This window comes from Balearica regulorum, chromosome 11, assembly GCF_011004875.1.
Source record: "Balearica regulorum gibbericeps isolate bBalReg1 chromosome 11, bBalReg1.pri, whole genome shotgun sequence".
In the NCBI taxonomy this organism is placed as follows: domain Eukaryota; kingdom Metazoa; phylum Chordata; class Aves; order Gruiformes; family Gruidae; genus Balearica; species Balearica regulorum.
This window is the reverse complement of record NC_046194.1, coordinates 10,272,103-10,294,712: the sequence shown is the minus strand read 5'-3', so window position 1 is coordinate 10,294,712 and position 22,610 is coordinate 10,272,103. Positions and strand designations below refer to the sequence as shown.

Genomic DNA, 22,610 nt, shown 5'->3' with positions numbered 1-22,610 from the left:
CGTCACTTTGGAGAGACTAGAGGGGGGTGCTGATGGAAAGGATCCTCCGAATAAATGGGGAGGCTGCGAGGGCGACTGCTGGGGTGCAGAGCGGCAGAGAGCCAGGGCAGGGCTGGGCAAAGAGAGAATGCCCCGGGGCGTAGAAGGCAGAGCTGGCTGGAGAGTGGGGGGGCTGGAGGGGATGCTTGCGGAGCAAGCTACTGGGATGCTCGGGGGGGTGGGTGGTGGACGGTCACCTTGCGGAGAGAGGGGGTGTCCGGGCACAGAGGGCAGAGTGCCGGCGGGTGACTGCAGGGTGAGTGGCGGTGCCGCCGCGGGGTGCCGCCGGCGGGTGCCGGCACATTCCGGGCAGGCGCACTGGGCGGTGCGGGGCGGCGGCACTGCGCGCTGGGAGCCCATGGAGGCGGCGGGGCCGCAGCCGGAGCCGGGCCCCGCGGCGGGGCCGCAGCCGGGAGCCGAGGAGATTGACATGTCCCTGGGTAGGTCCGGCGGGGCGAGGGTCCCTGCCCGGGCGGGGGGCGGCGGGCAGGGCCTGGCTTGGCGCGGGGCTCCGTGAGCCCGACGGGGCCCGGGGGCTTGGTTTGTGCTTGTATGTGTCGTGACGGCGTAGGGAGAGTCGGGCAGAGGAGCGTGGTGCGGCCCCGCAGTGCCGGCTACGCCTGCACCTGGTTGCGGTGGAAGGCAGGAAAAGGCGAAGAAGTGCCCGAGCGAGGGGGAGGGATCCCGGCTTCAAACCCATCTCTGTGCTTTGCTGGCAGCATCCCGTAACGTCAGGGGAGAGCGTCAAGCGCCGCGGGTTGAGAGAGGCTTACATAAATGAGCCCTCTATTGAAATGAAGATATGAGACATATCCTCGGGTGTGCAGGCTATTTATAGCAGCTTGCTCGTGATGCTCGCCATTCCCCTGGCACTGGATATGGGAACTGTGCATAAACAACTGCCCTTTTATTAACTCCAGAGGCCTGGACTCTAATGCTTGGATGATAGATCTTGGTGGATTATCATGTTGACATCTCTGCTGTGGAAGGAAAGTCCACCAGCACCTTTTATTACTGGGTCAGCTTCCTAACTCATTTCTTCCCAGCAATGAGCCACTTGTCAGGAATGGCAGAACATTTTCCATTGCAAACTCAAACTGATCCCTTGGCTGATGCGCCCTTATTTTAATGGTGCTATGAGGATTTACAGCAATAGCGGGTCCCTAATTTTTCATTTAGTCTTTTCCCATGGCGTTGCACACCCTTTTTCTGTTTGCTGACATGCAATACTTCCTTTGCTTTTGCTCTCCCTTAGTGCTTCCCCCAGTCAGACCTCCTGTAGTCCACCTCCATATTCAATCCAGAATACACCTTACTCAGGGCAGAAGAGAGAACTGCAAAACAAGAGCCCTGGTGAAGAACTGATACTTTTACCTTCAGGTGCTTGTTTCTGTGCTTTCACATACATTAGCCCTCACTTGAGCTAGCAGTCATAGGAAACTACAGGAGTTACTCTGAAACTGCCCTGATAGATCTAATTCTGTCTTGAGGGCATTAGGGGTACCTTAAATGACCTCTCAGGATCCCTTACAGCCTTATGTAGTTATCTTGCATTACCTTGCTCTGTTAACCCCATCATATTAACCCCATATACCCTCAGCACAAAAGACAGGGTAACAACTCATACCAAACAAAAAAGGACAGTGAAAAGTTACAGACCAGGCACCTGAGCTTTCTCCTTTCTGTTTCCAGTGAGCTCTTCCTTGCACTGTAGATAGCCCACCCTTGGATGTCTGCATCCACCTCCCTGCAGAGCAAGCAGGGATGCTGTCAATATGCTTCAAAGCAGCCTGTGCCCCAAATAGCACGTGTCCCGAAGGCACACTTAGCTGAGAACATTAGTGCATTCATACCAAGAACATCACCCAGCCTCTCCCAGCGTGCTCTCTTCCTCGCAGACTTGATAGAGAAATCACAAAAGCAGTCACGCAGCCTATCCTTACATCTGGTCTTGTTTGCTTTCCCTGGGCTTTGTATTAATTTGGACACAGGAGTTTCTTGATAGAAAATGACAAATGACAAGCGCTGGAGGTATGATGTGCTGTTCGTGATAATCACCCATTGAAAGCTAATGGCACTTCTGTGCTTCCACTCCAGTGATTCATTAAGAAGTTGGAGTAGCCACTGCCTGGGAAAAGGCCTGATTTGGACACTTCTTTCCTTTCTACTTTGTTAAAGTGAAGTTAAAACATTCTGCTTGGAGCTTAACAGACATGGCTTTATTACTTGCTATTTCTTTTCTGTAAGGTTTGAGGTTAAAAGAAGAAATTGTTGGAAAATATGAATTAATGAGGAGACATCCCTTTGCCTTTTGTTGGTTTGGTCTTCATCAGAACAGCTTCAATTAAGAAGATCCTCTTGATTTCAAACCAACCCATTGAGAACTGAAGGGGCTTTGAGCTGTTTCTTGATAGAGCTCTGCATCTAAAAGTAGTTTGTGAATGGTCCAGATACCTCAACTTCCAGTGCCATCTTTTAAAGAGTTAAAACGCTTGTTCAGGATGGGCATGAGCTTTCAAAACCCTGTCAAGTATACTCTGGATACTGCAGGTGGATCATCACCTTCCTTTGTGTCCCTTGTGCTCTCTGCATTGTAAAACAGAGCACTCGGTGCAGGGGATGTGCAGCTAGTTACAGCAGCAGAGCCTAGGCAAGCACCTGGAATGCTTGCCTGGGTCTGAACTGGTGAAGCACAGTGGGCAAATGTCCTTGGTAGAAATTTTTTTTCATCTTCTCAGTGCTACTAATATAGTTTTAAGCCAAAAGTGTCTAAATCACAGGGAAAATATTTAGTTGTTTCATGCAGGCTCAGCACCTTGGGAACTGCATTTGGATGGTGTCTTGCAAAGAAAGTGAGAAACATCTTGCAGTTTGTGGAAGAGCTCAGTAGAGTACATTTTCAGAGCTGCCCAATAAAATTTGGGTGAGGGGAGTCCTGGGACATTGGCGGGACATCCTGGGTCTGTGTTGCTGCATTCAGGCTGTTTTACACCCCTTTTGTGGTGGGGCGGCAATGCTGAGAGGCATTCAGAGGTGAGAGGCAGCTGTGCCTGGTTCCAGCACTCATACTGCAGCGGCACGGGAGCTGGTTGATTGCCCTCCCTCCTGTCTGCAGAGAGCTGTGCAGGGTTCCCAAAATATCTTGCTGCTGCTGGCAGTGGGGCAAGCATGGAAATCGAACAGATGTGTTCAACTTGCAGCACTAGAGCTGGTTCCCTTGGTGCAGTGCAGACGGGTTTTTACGAGAGAACCCAAGTTTTTCAGGGGAGAGCAGGCATCTCCTGCCTGGTCCTCTTGTATTTGGGACATTCTCCCTATTTGCTTCACCAGACAACAGCAGAAGCTAAGAGGTTCTTGCTCTGTGGTTGATACATCCTTGTCCAGCTGTTTCTAAGCTGAGTTCTATATTGAGTAATTAAACAGGAGCATCTACCCCAGATAATCGGAAAATCAGGAGTTGTGTCCTGAAGATTGTGGAACTTAAAATACAAAGAAGTACTGCTGATGTTCATTGTGCATGTTGCATCTATTTGCTTACTGGTTTTTGAGCCATAGAGGTTTATGGCTTCAAGCTTCATCTCATACCACTGAGGGCTAGAAACTTGCTTTGTTTTTTTAAAGCACTGAAGAAAGACATGCAGGTAGCTGACTCCAGGAGGTGGGAACTGAAAGGAATTGACCGTCCTACAACCTTCTGGTGAACCATGAGTGTTGCAGGACCATGATGTCCCCTTTCTTGACAGTCAGCCTGTACAAGTGAGATTCCTTCCCCACAGCCTCACATCGCAGCCTTTGCTGTACCAAGCTTTAGTTCTCCCCTTTACAAATTTAGGGCCTAGGGGGACATTCATCCCACCTGTGTTTTCATGACACTTGAACAGCGTTTGTGTTGTTTATACATCAGGGACACATCCTCTGTGTGGGGCAGTGCCCGTGTCCCATGCATGGCAGGAGGAGCCCGTGGAGTGGCCATCACAGTGTGGGTGCACCCATGGGTGCTTCTGCCCATTCTCGCCCCTCACCTCTCCCACAGCCTCCCAAGTGACACCTTCTCAAAAAATGTTCTCTGCCCAGCACTGAGCTCCCAGTGCCCCTGCAAAAACATATTCCCTTATGCTTGTGGGAAATCTGCAGGATCAGGTCCCTTGGTGGGACATGGGTCTGAAATCTCTGTCCTGCACATGGTGAATACGTGCCGGATGGTAGCACATTTTTAAATAATTTGCTGCACTCTAATCTCCAGCTCACAGGAGCTGAGTAAATTGATCCTATACTTTCTAAGCTAAGCTTAATCTTTCATTGTCCAGCCAGCGGAGCTCACAGAACTGCAAGCTCCATTTTTACTGTGGACAATTGCAAGCACCAAAAGCAGGAATCACTGTCAGTAGAAAGGGCAGGTATTATGGGTTTCCCTTTTGCCATTTTGATCTAGATGACATCATAAAACGCCACAGGAAAGAGCAGGCAGATGCCAGCACCATGGGGGACAGGCGAAGGCAGCAGGTCAAGAACAGGAATTCGGCGTATGGGTACGGGCGGCCCCGTTTCCGCACCTGGATGCAGAGGAATTTGCAAGGTAGGTGAGTGCCTTGGGACGGTGGAGGCCTGCCAAGCTGGAAAACACATTTGTGTAACAAAATACAGCTCTTAAATCCTTCCCCTATCTAATTCCTGTGTGTGTATAAGATGTACTTGGGCTCTGAATAGCTTTTCTGTCTGCGACAATGGAATATCAGGGCCTTTTCAGAGCATAAATTAATCCATTTCTCTCCCTTCCACCCTCTCATGAATTACTAATTCAAAGTGACTTAATATCTATTCTCTATTCCCTTTTGGCTTTGCAAATTTTAATTATGCCTCTTCCTAATCCTCTTTTTCCCAGAACACACTTAAATTACCCCTTCAGTAACTGTCTTTGATAGCTCAGTTATTGGAGCTAATTTGTCACTTTTGCCAACCATGCTATTTTTATGATGAGTTTTTTTATAATACCGAGTGATCACACACTCATCTGTGTTTGGTTCCTCTAGCTTTTATCTACAAAACTAAAGTGATCTGCTGCATGAAATGCCATCTCTATCAACATTTTGCTTTCTCTTTTAAATTACTGCTAAATCACTTCATTGAAGATTTTAGTGACATTTTGCAGCACTGTCTTTGCAGTCTTCCCTTGGAGTGCCCATGGCACATCAGGACAGTGGGATTGCTGGAAGCAGTCCTGCTGGTCTCCAATCTGCCTCCCACTCACATGTTCTTGGTCTCCACCACATATTGTCTTACCAAGAATCGTTCTAATTCAAACCAGAATGATGATGATTGCCATTCGCAAATTGATTTTTCTGTCAAGAACACAGGCTTTGATATTCTTCCACACTCAAGCAACTATGGCATACAGAGTCAAATAAATCAAACAAAATTTTTGTTAACTATTCCTTAGATAGGAGAACTTTTCTGTTCATTTATAGAATTATTTCTGCTAGTCTTAGTATATCATAGGTTTTGAGTCTGAATTCAGCCCTGCCAAGTGCAGGGACCCACCATGCTATGTGGTGCTGATGTCAGTAGCAATTTTGGGAAGCTCAGCACAACTGGGAATTTAGCCCATAATTCTTCAGGGGCTCATTTCACTTCAGTCCCTGCTGAAATTCAGTCCCTTCTGGGCTGAGCCGTGATAACCATTATCAAAATGACGATCAAAACAGCCCAGCACTGTAATGACAGAGGATGGAGAAGGGTATTATGCTGATTAAACCAGCAAGAGAATTTGTGCAAGCGAAATGCTGTTATCCCACCTGGAATATGGCTTAAACCATCTCCCCAGTGGGGGAAAGATAGTTTTTAATGACAAGAAATTTGAATTTCAAATCTCCTCAGAAAAAAAGTCTGTCAGACATCGGGGCTTCTCCCCAAACTGGACTGCTGGGCAGAGGTGCCTCTTGGCCAACCCGGGTGGATTCAGCACCAGGCTCTGGGTGTGCACCCAGACATGGAGCAGGTTTTCCCCAGCTCCTGATGCTGTGGGGTTTTATTCAAATGTTCTTTCATTAATAAATATCTGCCAGACTTTTTGCAGAGACGGAGCCTCCCATGTGTCACACTTCAGGATACACATGACAGACCGAGGCCTGTCCCCAGCTGGTGAACATGCGGTACCCCTCGGAGGCTGATGGCTCCGTCATTAGTTATTTACACTGGCTGAGGCGTGCCTGAGTGCACCGCTGAGCAGAGGCTCTCTAATAGGAACTGACTGACAGGGCCGTGATTTTTCTAGTCAGGGCTGCCTTTTGCATCAGTCCCTCCCATCGCACCGATGAAATACCCAGAAAAGGCCTGAGCTCAGTCTGTCTTGCTGCAGAGGAGATGCCCTCTCTGGGGTGCAGGAGAGCTGTGTTGCAAGGCTTGGCGGCCTGCGGGAGAGCGGTCTGGCAAACAGGCAAGGTAGAGGGGCAAGCACAGGGTGGTTGTTGAGGGGAACGAGGAAGGGAAAAACAAACTGTGGGAACAGAACCAGGAGGAAAAAAAGGGCCATTAAACACAGCGAGACCACACCTGATCAAAAAGACACAAATTGCCAAAATTCAAGTGTTTGTTGGGAGAGGAAGATTTATACACCTGCACTTCTGTGGTGAGAGGGCACCATTTGCGAAGAAAATAACTACTGGCCCCACAGAGCTTGTGAAGAGCATTGCATTTTTGTGAGTATTCCCAACCAGCACCTCTGGCTGTAGGGAGCAAAGCACCCCGATGTGCTGTTCGGGTGATGCTTCCCACGGGCATGCCCTGGTGCTCTTTTGGTTTAAAGCCAGAGCAGCTCAAATCATCTTCACTTGTATTCCAGTGTAACCAGCCCGTGCTGGCGCCGACCGGTGTTACACTCAGCGGCGGAAGCCTTCATTAATCACTGTGGTGGTGGCCCCTGACAGCAGCGTCACCACTGCCTCAGAACACTTCATTTCTAATTGCTCTGAGTCATTATAAATTGCTGTGATGTAGGAATCAATGGTATAGGATCAATACATGTGTCTAACTGCTCTGTGGTTTGTATCAGTGAGGTTCTGCTATATGGTGCAGGGTTTAACCACACTCTTGCTGTCCTCTACCATGTGCTGCTTTATGCCTGATTTGTGCACCCGTCTGAGTATGTGTGCACATTTTACTGGTATAGTGACTTGGAAAATGTCTACTTCATTATGACTGCAGAAGTTTATCATGTAGAGTAATTAGGCTTTAATGCACTGTGCCTCCGTATGACAGAGTGCTTTCCTCTCCCCCAACACTTTGGCACTCTTCAAAATCATAAACAGGCTTAGGGGAAAATGTTAAATGCAAGATGGGCTGTTGGTGTGTATGTACTGTAGAGTTACATAAAACAGCAGCAGGAGGTGCCCCTTTCAATATGGGTAGTAAGTAAGGATATGTCAAGCTAAAAAAAAAAACAAGTAAAAAATATCTAAAAATTATGGTCCAGTCTAGTGCTATATCAAGTGCTATAATGTGGGCACTCAGAGCTATTCCAGGCTGCTGTGAGGTTGGCTCCCAGATGCTCAAGTCACTTGCCTACCTATATCAAAAGGCATTTTCCATTTCACAGTTAATTCACGGCAATGTGAGCTCTGACAACAGATTGACAGGTTTCCTGATGTGAGTGTTCCTGCCTTTATTAGGAATCTGTATTGCGGAAGGCTTTTCTCTTCTGTACTCTTTTAAATCAAATACTGTGTTTGTCAGTCCTACATGTAATAAGAATGTTAGTGAAACATTGGAAATATAGATTATTTAATAGTCTGCAAAATTAATTTAATTTTCTGGAATAAATTAATGTGATTCTTGCATCACTATGTATATAGATACTCCTATATCATATTAAGTTAACCTGTAATCCATTCATAATCATAAATCGAGTTTTGAAGGATGCTAAAATAAGGGTTTATTTTCGTAGGACCTAACCGTTTTAGAAGAGGGTTTGGACAACAACAGTACAATCGGAGACAATTCAGGAATATGGTGCCTGGTCCCAGGAGAAGAGCAGCTGCCGCATTAAATGGAGTGAGCCCTTTAAATCGCCAGGCATCATCTCAAGAGGTAAGGGGGTAAGGAAGGTAAAGCTGTTCCCAAATGTCATGTAGAAATCTACTGGATTTTATGATCCTGGATCACCTCAAAGAACAATCCACATAAAAAATCTACAGGCACCATCTTTTATATGCCTGTGCACAGCATTTGTATGCATAGGTGAGTACAGACACATATACATATAAAATAGCAATTTTCCAGTTGGTTATATAAGCTTATGACTTGGCATAATTTTAGTGAATCTATTCCCATGGATTTTGCAAAAAAGATTTTTTTAAAATGTGTTCTTAAAAGATTTTAAAATATTTCCATAAAAACAAATTCCATGTCATCTTATGTTACTATTACCATTTAGAGGAGGTATGTTAAGATTCATCATTGTTTGTCCTCCACCCAGAGCATTTTCCAAGGTCCAGTGAAGTCAAAGTACAGACTGTTGTTGACTTCAGGTGGCTTTAGCTCAGAGACACACTTTTCACTAGCAAGTGGTTATCCCTCACAGAGACACTGATTCCCAGTACTGTGACAGCCATGGGTCAGGTCGCCCACGTGCTTCAGTGTAAAATGCTTTTTTTTTTTCATTCATGGCTTTCTCTTTTTCAAATTTAAATGTTTAGGTCTTGTCTCTGCTCAAAAACACTTTTAAAAAAAATTTAAATATTTTCATTTGGGTTTTGAGTTATTTTTAAGACTCAAGAGACGGGCAGGAAGGTACGTGTTCACCATTAAAGTAATTCTTACAGCTTTCTTTTGAGTGTCACTAATATTAAACTGGCCTTGTGTAGAAGGTAGAAATCAAGTGGGTAGATAGTCCTCTGTGAGAGGGGGTTGTTTTTTTCTGCACTGATGGAAATCCACTCAATTAGGAGGTCATGTATGCTCAGTAAGCTTTTAAAAAATACCAAAGTGGTGAACATGATTGCACATTTAATGGCAGTGTTCTGGGGGTATAAATAAGAGAGCCCTAAGCTGAGCATGCATGTGCATGGAGTGTGGTTATTCCTGAAAATAGAGACTGTGATGACTCAGACATTGAGTGTGGCTGGGTATTAACAGAAAGTAATAAGCAGTTGCTAGGAGGCATAATTCTACAGTAGCTTCCATTTTGCAGAAATAAACCAAGTGGGAAGAATGTGGAAAAACATCTCAGTTAGTGGGTAGTAACAGTGATGGTGGTTGTCCCACAGAAATAAATGGGATAGAGTCTGTGAGAGTTTGTATAAGTAACTGCAGGAGGACCTACACTGCTGAGGGATCTTCTGATGAGCTTCATGCTTCAGGGCTTGGACCAGGCAACGTACGTGTCCAAACAAGAAAGAGTCAATGACCGAAAAGAGACCTGAGCAAAGCTATAATACATGGCTTGTGTGAGATTTGCTCTCCATGGAGTAATTTTTTTTTGGTATTTCTGCACCATTAGAATGAAACATTCTTCCTGGTACTTGTAGTTTCATGCCCACGAACTGAGGCACACGTACTGATTGTTGACTACAGTGTATGCTAAGTGCAAATGTTGAGACTACAGCAACACTACTTGGTAGACATATTCTTGCCGTAGATACGGAAAACCATGGAAGAGACGAGGTTTTAATAGATTTAGTGAGGAATAAGTTTCCCATCAAGAAAATATCAAAGGAGAAAAAAAAAAGCATTTCCAGAGCAGTGTTGTTCTGTTGCAAGACTGCAGAAGTTGCAAAGGAAAAATACTTGGGAATGAGAATACGGGGAATGGAGAGCACGCAGCATGGGGCTGAGCCCCCTTTGAAGCAATTGCAAGTGGTGCTGAACGTGTCTGAGAGCAGCGAGGGAGCTGCTGCAGTGTCAGCAATCACCACCTGCACTTTGGAGCAGGCTGGATTTCCTTCTCCTGGAGTCTAGGCTCCCCTAGATGAAGCCAAGAAAATGCCAAATAAATGCACTGGCTTTTCAGGCAGCGACAGCCGGCAGAGGGAAGGACAGTTGTGTGCTGTCGCTCGCGCTCGCTTCTTCTCCATGCAGCGAAGATTGCGGCACAGGTGGCAACTGCTGAGCTCTTGCTGTTCTTTCAGGGCAACAAGAACAACGAGGCTTTCACCAAAAGCAGCAACAGCAGGCAGCTGGAGGGACGGCAACAGCCACCCCCAGGCCCCAAGAAATTCCGAGCAGCTGCTACCAGCACCCATGCCCCAGGGAGAAGGTAAAATCTTTTTTAACTCTGGGCTTTTTTTCATTTTCAGTGATTCCCTGTGCAGCTCGTGGGGCTCTGCTCTCAGTCAGTGCCAGCTGGGAGTGGCTACAGCCGTGTGCTCACGCAACGTGAGAAAAATACCCCTGGGTATGTTAGGAAAGCACCTATTTATTTTGAAAATAAAACAACCTCATGCTGACAGTTAATAATTCAGATATTAGATCTGTTGTTCTATTTTAGAAAGCACGGAAAATGTGACCTGTGACCTTTGTATTTTTATTAAACTTTTCCTCTGTCACTTTTGGGAAAATTCTTGAAGGCTAAAATAGCATTGTTTTTCATAAAGGCAGGAAATACAGATTCCAGCCATAAGGGATAGGCAGGGAGAGGGAGTTTGTCCCAGTGAGGGGCTGCAGGAGCAGACGCTGCGCCCCAGGAGCTGTGACGAAGGCAGGCTGCCGGGCGCTGGGTGCAGTCTCACTGCCTGTCTCATTGTGGTCCTTGTGTTCTCTGAGCTCCAAAGGAAGCTCTGTTGCAATCCCATCTTTCCTTGCTCTGAGTAGAGCAGGGACTAAATGACCTCCAGAGGTCCCTTCTGATCAGATTTTTTCTACAGTTTTCTTCCATGATTTTTTTTTTTTTAATGAGCAGAGTTCAGAACAAACACAAGCTGTTTTTTCATTTGAGCAGAAAAACAAGTTCCTCTGAAGTCCTTTGCTGGCAGAAAAACCTGTTGGGCTGAACTTGGTAACACACAGCCTCTTTTGCTTCTCATACTGTTTTTTAATACCACACTTAGGTACCTATTTCAGGATTAAACTTTAGGAGAGACCTGGCATCATAATCACCTATGTCCTTTTCTCTCTTCTCCTTTACCAGCAGGCCTTTCCTGCTAAACAGGGGACCAGCCTTCCAGCAGAAGCGGATGATGCAGCAGTGGTTCTCCAAAGCCAACTTTCAGAGAGGGGTCAGTATTGAGACATTTTCTCTGCAACCTGCTAATGGTGACGAGCCTTCAATTTTACCAGCCTTTGCCCAGTTGTGTCTTTGCTTCCAAAAGTAACTGGGAGAGATAGATGACTCTAACAATGAACATATTCCTAGGAAAGTATTTGCAGGACAGGTAATTTTTCATGCAGCTTAATATTCTGGCAGCTGGTAAATAAAACCCAGGCAGGTGATAAAAGTAAAGCTTGCAGCTTATACAGAAGCACAAGCAGGGCAAAGTAAAGCCACCCCATACAGATCACTGTGCCAGCAGGAAACCCAAAATTAGCAAATTTCTCGATAACAGGCAAAGCTATTCAGATACACCAAATGAAGTACTGGAAAAGGAATCATTGTTTCTGAGAGCTAATTCTATAATTCATTTTTAAAAAAATGTATTTCACAGCAGATGGATGCTAACGGAGAAGGGAAACCACCAAGGATGAGAAGGTAATTGGTGAACAAAGGCACGCTGCAAACACGACGTGCTCTTTCACGGTTGAATCGCAGCTGGATACATCTCCCTGTCTTGACAGGTGGCAAGTGAAACCCAGCCCCGGAGCAGTTCTGACAGTTTCTGTGGCTAATCCCCAGGCAGGCCAGACTGGCATGTAAGTAAATGAGGTGATTTGTTAGGATGGGAGCCCTACAAAAGCCATTGCAAATCCCTTTAACATTATTGCAGCTTCACTTCTTCTATAACGAGTGTGCAATGAATGGTCCAGACCCAAAATGGTTAGCGAATGATGTCTCATTCCCTTCTCAGCATATCTGAAAGGAAACAGTAATTACCGTGTGGCTCGTTTGTTATCCAGAGTAAGGAGAAATGGAAATGCCAGCAGCATGTGGGAGAAACGCTGCGTGCCCCACAGGGACACTGCACACTTGCTGTGTAAGAGGAACGCAGAGGCTGGAAGGCAGCAGCTTCACCCCTGGGCTGAGCTGGTGCAGCTGCAGGACCCGGCACCCAGCTAGTGGCAGAAAGAAGGGCACTTGGCATGTCCTGGGTGCAGAGAGCACCCCATGATAGCCTTAACGTGACACATTCCCCAGTGCTGGAACTCTGCCTGCAGAGCAGCTCTTCTGGCACCCTTTAGACTTCCTTACGCTGCCATGAGACATGCCATGGGACATATGGGACACAGAGTTTCTCCTTTACTCCTTGCTGGTTTGCAGATGATAGGAAGTGAGCTGCTTTCGCATCCTGAGTGACTGCAGATCTGTGCTTTCCCCAGGCCCGGATCCAAGCGCCCGTTCCTGCGAAGCCAGAGGCCCCCACCACGGTCCACCAAGCCCCAGCCCAAGGGGGTGCTGCTGAGATTCAATTTCCGTGCGATGGCCAACCAGGTAGAGGATTGTCGACGGGACAGGCGGTGCCTTGCACCCTGCAGCAGCCCTGCCACTAAGCTGTTAATGTCACGCTCAGGTTTTTGGGTCTGCCAGTTGGGTTTATCTAGCATAACCCAGGAGGAAAGTCCTGTAGCCGTGTTGGCTAGGTTGCTAACAAAACTGAAGGCATCTGAGAAGACTTCAGCAACTACAGACTCAGCCCAATTTTCCCTGCCCCTCTTGGCCTGTCCGTGTGCTTGCTCAGAGTGGGGAGATGCTGCTTGTGAGCAGTCCTGGCTGGGAGGGGACTGCTCCACTGTTGGTGCTCCCCACTTCTCAGAGACACACAGCACTTCTGGGCTTTGCTCTCTCTTTGCTCTGGTGACCTCAGTGCCATGTTTTATGCTGAAGTATGGTCCAAGAGTCCCCAGGGCAGGTCAGAAATCCCGCTCCACCTTCTTCATTGCCGGCGTTTCTTGTCTGGATGGTTTGATTTTACTTGATGCCTTATGCTCAAATGCCATCTGCTTGCTCCTGTTCCTGCTGATACCTGGTGTCTTGGGGCTGGGTGCTGCTTGGATGTTTTCCAGCCTCACACAGTCTGTCAAGCTCCTTGTCTCCATGTGCTGAGTGATTTAATTGACTAACTGGCTGTGAAGCAGCGTCCTGACTGATGGGCTCTAATCAATACCCTGCTCCAAGTTTGGCCATGCTTTGCCACAAGACACGGGACTGACTCGCTCTCCCTTTCCCCTGCAGACCAGCCTGACGCTGGATGAGAGGTTCTCTGGTCTGAGGAATAAGAGGCGCTTTTCAGCAGCCAGGAGCGCCGGCCGGACAGTCACCATGCCTTAGCACCACATGCTCATCACAGGGACTGCCCGTAACAGTCCAGGCCCTGTAATGGGCAGCTCAATAAAACTCAATAGATTTCCTCTGAGATAGCTGATTTGGCAATGTGCCGTCTCCTTCCTTACACGCAGAACGAATGAGCAATTGAGGGCAGGGACAAGGCAGGATGAGAGTCAGGACCAGAGCACAGGTGGGACACGAGCAGGGTGGTGGAGGGGGATGAGCACAATTGGATTTGCTGGAAGTGCTCTGCCAGGGAGCCATGGGCTGGCACTGGCCCTGTCTCCCTGCCAGGGCACCCTGTGCTGCCCTAGGTGACTCCTGCAAGAGGGAGGGGGACCCAAACCATACCAGTGGAGCCTTTCCTGCATTGTCCTGTGGGTGGGACAGGGTTGAGGACACTGTGCCTGCCCAGGTGGGAGACAGAGTGGGGAGCGGAGCATGTGTGGGCCTGAAGGACGTGCCCCTGCAGGGATGCTCTAGCTGTCCGCAATCCCCAGCATCCACCTAATCGCCCCATTTTTTGTGTGCAGGCATCCCTGCCTGAAGGTTTCCGGTGTAAGACCCCTCCATCCTGAAAACGTACTGCTCTGCCCCGATAGTCAGACCTGAGCACCCTGTATTTCTGTTTGGTTTGCTGTGCTGTTCTGACTGCTGCTGCTGGCCTGGTTGCGGGGATGGGGTGAGATGTGCTGCTGGAGTGACTGTCCTCGGCGTGGAGCACAGACAGGCTGCCCTAGCCCAAATCAGGTTTTCCAGTGCTGCAGTAGTTCTGCATTAGGGATTTTGTAGGTGCAGCTCCACCCATGCTCAAAGCACCAGCATAATTGATCTAGCAGCTGTAGGAGGGAGGCCAGGCTCTACAGCAGTCCAATAAACATTGGCTAAGATGTTGATGAGCTGGGTCTAGACATTTGTTAACGAAGCCCTGCACCAACCATGAGTCACTGATCTATTCTCCACCCACTGTTGCAACCCAGCACTGAATGCGCTGGACACAGCCTGTTACTGGGCTCTATGCTATACTTATTAAAGTAAATATTTGATAGACTGCTTTACATTTTATGCCAAGCGTCTTTAACAAGAGACTGGACTCGGCGTTGGTTTTATAGGAATGTGTGAAATGTTGTTAGTTGATGAACTGCTGATGTACGAGTCCAATGCACTGAATAAAAACCTAACTTGTCAAATGTCACCTCCGGTTATTTCCCTTCCTTCAACAGGCTTTTGGCGCAAGTTCAGCCTCTCAGTGTGGCACTGTGGGGCATAATACACATGGCCGCAGGGGCTGCCGCCTTGGCGCTTTGGGGGAGGCCGTGATCTGCTGCCGTGACCTGTGGGCTGTGGGGCTCTGGTCCGGCCACGCAGGCACTTTGCTGCTCACAAAGCTGGGTCTAAAGCACAGCCAAAGCAGTGGGAGGTTTTCAGTAGGTATTTTGTAAAATCTTTGCTGTGATCTCTTTTGCCTTTAATGTTATCGGAAAAATGATCAGAGCAGACGTGGCTCAGAGTATGTCCAAAGTGAAATGAATGCAAACTGCCTTCCAGGTTGATGAACTCAGGAGAAGACATGACCTCTTCATGCAAATAATCCAGATGTCATAGAATCACAGAATGGTTTGGGTTGGAAGGGACCTTAAAGCCCATCTAGTTCCAACCCCCTGCCATGGGCAGGGACACCCTCCACTAGCCCAGGTTGCCCAAAGCCCCATCCAACCTGGCCTTGAACACTTCCAGGGATGGGGAATTCACAACATCTCTGAGCAACCTGTTCCTGTGCCTCACCACCCAGTGAAGAATTTCTGGCTAATATCTCATCTAAATTTACCCTCTTTTTAAAGCCATTACCCCTTGTCCTATCACTATACTCTCTGATAAACAGTCCCTTTGCAGCTTTCCTGTAGACCGCTTCAGGTACTGGAAAGCTGCTATAAGGTCTTCCTGGAGCCTTTTCTTCTCCAGGCTGAACAACCCCAACTCTCTCAGCCTGTCCTCACAGGAGAGGTGTTCCAGCCCTCTGATCATCTCATGGCCTCCTTTGGACTTGCTCCAACAGCTCCATGTCCTTCTTATGTTGGGGGCCCGAGCACTGGACGCAGTACTCCAGGTGGGGTCTCACAAGAGTGGAGTAGAGGGGCAGGATCACCTCCCTTGACCTGCTGGTCACGCTTCTTTTCATGCAGCCCAGGACACGGTTGGCTTTCTGGGCTGCAAGCGCACACTGCCGGCTCATGTTGAACTTCTCATCAACCAACACCCTCAAGTCCTTCTCCTCAGGGCTGCTTTCAATCCATATTCTGCCCAGCCTGTAGTTGTGCTTGGGATTGCCCCGACCCATTGTGCAGGACCTTGCACTTGGCCTTGTTGAACTTCATGCGGTTCGCACGGGCCCACCTCTCAAGCCTGTCAAGGTCCCTCTGGATGGCATCCCTTCCCTCCAGCGTGTCGACCTACCACACAGCTTGGTGTCATCTGCAAACTTGCTGAGGGTGCACTCGATCCCACTGTCCATGTTGCCGACAAAGATGTTAAACAGTGCCAGTCCCAGTACCGACCCCTGAGGAACACCACTCATCACTGATGTCCACTTGGACATCAAGCCATGGATTCCAGTGTGGTAGAAGATGAACAAGAAACACTGTCACAAATAGCAATATCCCCGAGTTCAGTTGCACCTTCACTATAAATACTGACTAAAGATGGTAGACTCACTAAGAAAACCTGCTCATTTCTTAAACCACGTCGCAAAGGGATGGAGCCGTTCAGTCCTGAAGGAACAGCTGAGTGTGCAGCATCCCCTTGGTGTTCAGAGAACGCCCTGATACTATTCTCCAAATAGATGTTTTTCAGCAATCTATACCCTATATTTTTTTAAGTACTCCTTAAATTAAAATCAGGGGCTTAATGATAAAAACTACACTTTTTTCCTAGGTTAATTCCCCCACAGGGCTGGGCGACTGCATGCAGCAAGAGACAAAACAGACTTTGCACAGAAGCGCACTGAATTTGTAAGTAGCAAAAAGGCATAACCACTGTGCTAAAAACATATTGGGAGAGGGCACAGAGTCAATTCACTCCAACAGGCATAAAATACCCCTTTCTGCTACAGTACTTAAACCACAGAATAGTTATCTCTAAAATTATCCTTGCTGTCATGCATAGGGTGAGCTGTTGCGCAGAACCCAGCTGCTCTTTGGGGAGGGTGTTTGCGTGACACAGCTGAGCACACTTCTTTTTAACCATTGCCTGGGAGATGTGTTTGTCCGGTTGGGCTGTTTCAGATGATTGGTTTCCACGGGGGTGTTCGGTGCCGCACAGATGGTCCGGCGGTCCCCTACCCGGAAGGTGGCAGCAGACGGCTGTTGGCTGAGCCCCCCACCAGGATGGCTGCTCTCAGGCTGGGGCCACCGGGAAGGGGCAGCTATGCAACCTGGAGAACATTTTTACTCTATTTCAGGCCAGCCAAAGCCATTTCCAGAATAACACCTCTGATGGTGTCTGAGAGGTTTAAAATTGTAGGAGCAACTGCACTGGGTGCGAAGACAGTGCCTGTAGTGCATCCCAGGGGAGGGGGGACACCAGCACGTGCGTGTGGCCCTGGTCAGCCGCTGCACTGAACGCACAGTACTGGTGAATTCTTTCTTTAGCCACTTGTATCATTGTGTTTCACAGCATTTGGTGGGGGTTTCTTGCATTATTGCTTTTTGCTATGTGCTTTCTATTTGTCTATGCCTCCAAAGGCCAATATTGCAAGTGAATATTCATTCCTTTATTCCTTTGCAATTTATAGACCCATGCCATGTTCTCCCTTGCTCCTCTCCTTTCTAGTAGAGCCTCGGTGTATCTACTTGTCCACTGCCTGGAAGCTGCTCCATCCCTCTGGTCACCTTTGTGCCTTTTCTAGCTCTGCTATTATCTTCCTGAGACAGCAGGGCTGAAGCAGACATAATATTTGAGATGGATTTATGGATCTGCTTTGTTTTCTGTTTCTCTCCTAATAATTCCTAACATTCCAGTTGCTTTTTAACACAGAATAGCCACTTAGAGTAAGAAATGGTAAGGCACAATTATATTGGTTTAATGAAGCAAGTTTCCAGGGAATGTTTTCTGCAGAAGCCAGTCTCGCAGCCCACATATTGGTGGTAGAGAGGGCACCTGGAAAGGCTGGCTGTGAGAGGACATGCCCAAGGATCTGCTTTCCCATCTAAGAACTAGCACTGACGTTTGGTATTGTCTTAGCTGTTCATGGGATGTCTGGTTTGATGCTAAAAGCTACCTTTAATGAGCTTAACAGATAGGGGGTAGAAGGCCAGCTCTCCCTGCAAATTTCCCCATTTGTCAGTTCTTGCAGATTTTATGCTGTTGTATGACCAGAAGGAGATGTGTGTCAGGTTACTCCCCAGTATTTTGGGGCATGCATATTGCCAGGCTAGCACAGGGCAGAGTCCCAAAGCGGTGCTCCAGGAGCAGCATGGCAGTAGGGGCCTCAAGAATAAAAATGTGTTCTTTGGGGCAGACCCATTGATCAAATCCATCCTGGTAACAAAGCAAGAGACAAGGCTTCACACATGGGGCTGGCGGTCTCTCCTGCCTTGCACAGGGGTCCTTGTGCTGGCATTTGTCAGACTGGCTGCAAAATGGAGTCAGGCCATGAACTCGCTGCCCAGACTTGAAGGTGCAGGGGGCAGCGTCAGTGGAGGTGGAGACTGCTGTCAGCAGCACGAGTTTTTAGTTTTTAGGGATCCTTGGAGGGAATCAGACAGGCAGAAACCACAGGCAAAATATTTAAACAGAAACCTGAGGTCCAAACAGCATCTCGGGCACTGTGGTTCCCTCAGGGGCTGGGATAAACTGAGCTACAAGCAGAGCATTTGCCAGCCAGCAACCCAGTAGAAAAGAGAGTCAAAACGTGCTGAGAAAAGAGACGGAAACCCCTACACTGAAATGTGAGGGGTGCCCCAAACTGGACCCCAGACAGCAAAACAGCCTGGAGGGGGGAAACACTCTGTGGAAGGTTGAACAGTACTTTATAAACTAACTTATTTCCAGAAATCTTATATCATTTCTGAACAAACTACCGTGCTACCCCAGCACAGCACTACGTGAGAAAGGGATGTAGGAAAGTGCTACAAACCTGAAGGATTCACTACAATTTCCTAGAGGACCAAAAAAACCTAACAGCATTCCTCCAGACAGCATCAGGCAATGCCAGTCTCTCCAGTTGAGGCGTTGCAAAGGGCAGGATGCCTCACTTTCACGGCCAGCCCTGCTGCAAGCCAGCGTTAGCTTTGTCAGGAACCCATGCCCTGCACTAGGTGCAGAAACTTGGCTCCACTTTGTAGCCTGGAAAAGGAATAGCCTCTTCCAGAGTTCTAATGGGCCTTTAACTTCCATTTGCAAGACATAGAGTTATTTTTCCCCATTGCAGGTTTAATTCACTGAAGTCTTATCCCACTGTTCATCTGGATCAACTCTGACCACTTTTATAGGCAACATAACATAAAGTGCTAAAACGTGGAGGCAAGAGGAACAGAAAAATCAGATTTGGGCTTTATCCACTCAAGATCAGAGGTTTAGGATTTAGTATTAAGTCACGTCCTAAAGCAGATCCTTCCTAGCTATGTTAGGACTGCTGCCAGCTCTCATGATTTTACCAAAAGTCCTCTGATGTTTAATGGTGCAGTCAAAACCTCTGTTCCTGAAGGAAGGTCAGGAGGTGAAAAACTCAGCTTGCCTGTATTAAAAAGTCAATTTGCAATGCTGTGGCTGTGCGGGGAAGGCCATAACCCAAGAGTAACTTAAAAGCTTGGGCATAAGATGCCAAAAACCAGGGAACCTCTTAATTTTTTTTTTTTTTTAATGTGATGTTTCTAAGTCAACCTTATGATGTTTGGAGCTTGACTTATGACTCTGAAATGCTCAGAGCACACTGCTGGGCCAGAATTAAGCCACAGTCACATCTCATCGTGAATGGGAATCTCTGTGCCACCACAAGCATTTGGAGACCTTTGTCCCCACATCTCCCATTGCAGCAGCACTTTGTTGCACTGCAGTAATAGCCCCAGCTTGTTGCAGAAGCATAGATGCCTGAGAAACAGGAGATTTGCTCTTGCCGTAGGTCAAGACTGGAGAAGAGGATGTTCATCTCTAAATCACACCAGGCTGCAACTATTAACCCTCCTCTTGCCGGGCTCCAGGAGGATGAAGACAGGGTTCAGGCTCCCCATCCTGTGCCCTCAGATGAGCAATGACACTGTCATTCTCTGGCCACCCATCCCTGGAGGCCAAGGATGTCCCTGACCCTGGCTATGGATCGAGGAGATGTACTGTGGAGTGAAGATGGACTGTGGTGACTGGCAGGACCCCAAGGGCAGCCCAGGCTGGGGTGGGAAGTGAAGCCAAATGTCGAGGAAGAAGGGAGGCTGCTTTATGTTGTCTATGAGTTTATTTGCAGCTGGTAATGTCTCCCCCAGCTGCTCCAGGAACAGAGCTTTTTGTAATTCTTGCTGGACTGTTCATAAACCTTGTGGAGTCCACTGTGTTAGCAGCAATGCCAGGAACAGGTGAAGCTCTGCACACATTGTGTCCTCCCAGTGACTGTCATTGGAGAAATATGGGGCTGCCAGAGCCAAGGGGTTTGGCAACCCATGGACACTCACAGGACCTGGGCCAGGCAGGCTCTCCCTACACTTCTGCCAGTGGGCATCCACCACCCCCTGCTCTAAAGACCATTCCTAGCTTCAGTTTTCCAGCCTAAATGAGTTTGTGGCCATTTCTGCCTGTTCTTCAGTCAGCCTTATCCTCTGCTGAAATGGCCTTCCCCTCCCCGCTGTCCTGTGTGCCCCCAAGAGCGTATGTAGGCTGAAGTCCCAGACTGCATTTTGCTGGGCACTTGCAGTTGCCTCTTTCAGCACAGTTCTCCCAGCCCTAGTAACAGCCTTCTCAAAGCCGACAAATGAAAAATTCCCAGTCCTAACATCCTGTTCTCAAATACACTGTACGTAGCGTATAAGTTGTTTTATCTACGAGATATGAGGAAGGCTACTGCTGTAGATGGACAGCCCTTCAATTTTTGAATTTTTCATAGCTTCATGCAAAAATCTAGCCCACGGTTGCTCTGGCAGAGCACCAAGAGCTTCACTCACTGAACAGTGCTCCTGCTGCATGCAGTGACCTCACATCTCGTCTGTGTCATACCATGGAGTGCAGCTCTGCAGGGCAGCACAACCGCCTGATGCTACCAATAAAGACAGCAATATTTAATACCAGTCACTTTTTTACCACACTAAGTTGGCCTTGCCAAGGAGGTATCTGCAGGAGCTCCCGGGTTTCACACCTCCTCTAGGCCTGCAGAGAGCACACATCCTAAATTCAGATTTTTCCCTTGTCCTAGACCCAGCACAATGATTCATCTGTGCATTTGCTTAAAAGATTTCACTGTCGACCAATCCAAGGTTTCTTTGTTGACCACAGTTAATTTTGGTATGCAGAAAATGCCTGGGTAAAGACAGGAATCTAGCTGCAGTTTCAGTGTCTGCGAGCTGCCTGCTATATATTAACAATAGTTTAAACAGCTCTCGCTGGTTGAGTCCCAGTTACCATCACTACAGTTTTATATTTATAATACTTCTGTGATATGGAAAGTAACTAACTTGTGAAAACCCTCACCTGAGGAAGGACTGAGCTGAAACATCCTTCAAGGTCTGGGTATGCGGGAACCTGTGGGTTTCTTAGCTGGTATGCGGGAACCTGTGGGATTCAGGTTAGGGAGGAAAATATGGTCTGAGATGCAACAAGCCTTGGCTGTAGGATACATGGCTGAGGGGTTTCTCCCTGTGGGAAGGACGGAGTTCAAATATTTTTATTTGCATATTAGTGGTGATGGAAGTTGTGTGCAATGAAAAAAATAACAGAGTCCAAACAGCTAGAGACTAGAAAAAGATTGATCGACTTTTTTTTGCATAAGCCTATAAATTGTCCAGAACTTGCTCCTTTTTCTGAGAAACTGCTATCATCTGCAAAAAATTTGGCTAATTCCACATCAACACAAGAAAGATGCAGGGGAGGCAGATTCCTCAGGGATCTTGGTTCCTGGAGAAAAAAAACCCAACAGCCTTTTAAGAGTTCACCAACTCTACAGGAGGGGAAAAAAATATACTTGTTTCTTCCCCTTGCTGATAGTGATAGAAAGGGAAAGGACCATCAGGAAAGTGCCCTGCTTAGACCTCGGCATCAAACAGCTGAGAAGGGTTGGGGAAGATGGAGACACTGCCAGAGGAAGCGAAAAGGAGACAAAGCCCTGTGGGACCTGCGGAGATCTCTTTTGCTCAAGGGGGGACACTCCAGTTGCTGGCACAAAGCTCACCTCTGTTGTGTATCTGTGCTCCCTGACCACATCCTCCAAGGCCAGGAAACCCTGGCAGTGGGAAGGAAGCTGATGACACAGAGGCATTTTGCACCCTATCACAGCCATGAAACACTGGAGGGTGCATCTGAGTGCTAGCAAGCGCCAAAGACAGCCTTTTTCCCAGGGTCTCCTTGGGCAGGGGGTCCCCAGCACTGCCCAGGCGTTTGGATGACCAGCACCCTGCTTGCTGACGCTTGTGGCTGCAATCCCTGCTAAGCAACCCCAGTGGGCGAAAAAGGAGTGTTTTAGGTTATGTTTCTACAGCAATCCAGAAACACACCAACAGCCCCAGGTACGGCTACATCTGGTCTGATTTTGGAGTTGCCCTGGATTTACTGACAGGCACGCAGAGCCTCTTTGGGTGCAATGAATCTAACATTGCATTTAGAAGCACTTTGATTCATGCTGTTAAATGTGCCTGGTCACGAATCTATGATGCAAATGAACACCACAGCACTTCTGGAAGGAAAAGGGACTTTTGTATACTGCATACAAGATATTCTGGTGACGTGTTTATATCAGCTTCAGCAGTGTTCATTAAAATAGACAGTAATTGCAGCATTTTTAAAGCAGGGTGATAACAGAATGTAGCTACAAACAGAATGTGAAAATGTAGCAATTTCCACCCAGTACCTAGCTTTAATGCAAGGTTTTATCTTCTAATTAGAGTCCCTGATCACACCTTTCTATGTGTGGTTGTCTTTGCTTGAAAATAAGCTAGGTGGTACAGATCATATGTATTTAGAGAAGTGCATT

The 22,610-nt window shown here is 47.6% G+C and overlaps 1 protein-coding gene across 7 annotated transcripts; it reads left to right on the top strand.

Moving 5' to 3' along the window:
- The first annotated feature begins 328 nt into the window (after nt 1–328).
- Nucleotides 329–14,642, top strand: LOC104639302 (UAP56-interacting factor). 7 transcript variants are annotated; one of them, XM_075763208.1, is made up of 9 exons: nt 329–479; nt 4,472–4,615; nt 7,979–8,121; nt 10,161–10,288; nt 11,162–11,246; nt 11,673–11,716; nt 11,803–11,877; nt 12,502–12,613; nt 13,355–14,642. In XM_075763208.1, exons 1-9 carry the CDS (start codon nt 398–400, stop codon nt 13,448–13,450), a joined length of 909 nt encoding a protein of 302 aa, XP_075619323.1. In that variant the 5' UTR covers nt 329–397; the 3' UTR covers nt 13,451–14,642. The 7 variants fall into 7 exon arrangements, with proteins under 7 accessions (XP_075619323.1, XP_075619324.1, XP_075619322.1 ...); XM_075763209.1 differs by having other exon boundaries at nt 11,159–11,246; nt 11,676–11,716; XM_075763207.1 differs by having other exon boundaries at nt 11,159–11,246.
- Nucleotides 14,643–22,610: the final 7,968 nt, after the last annotated feature.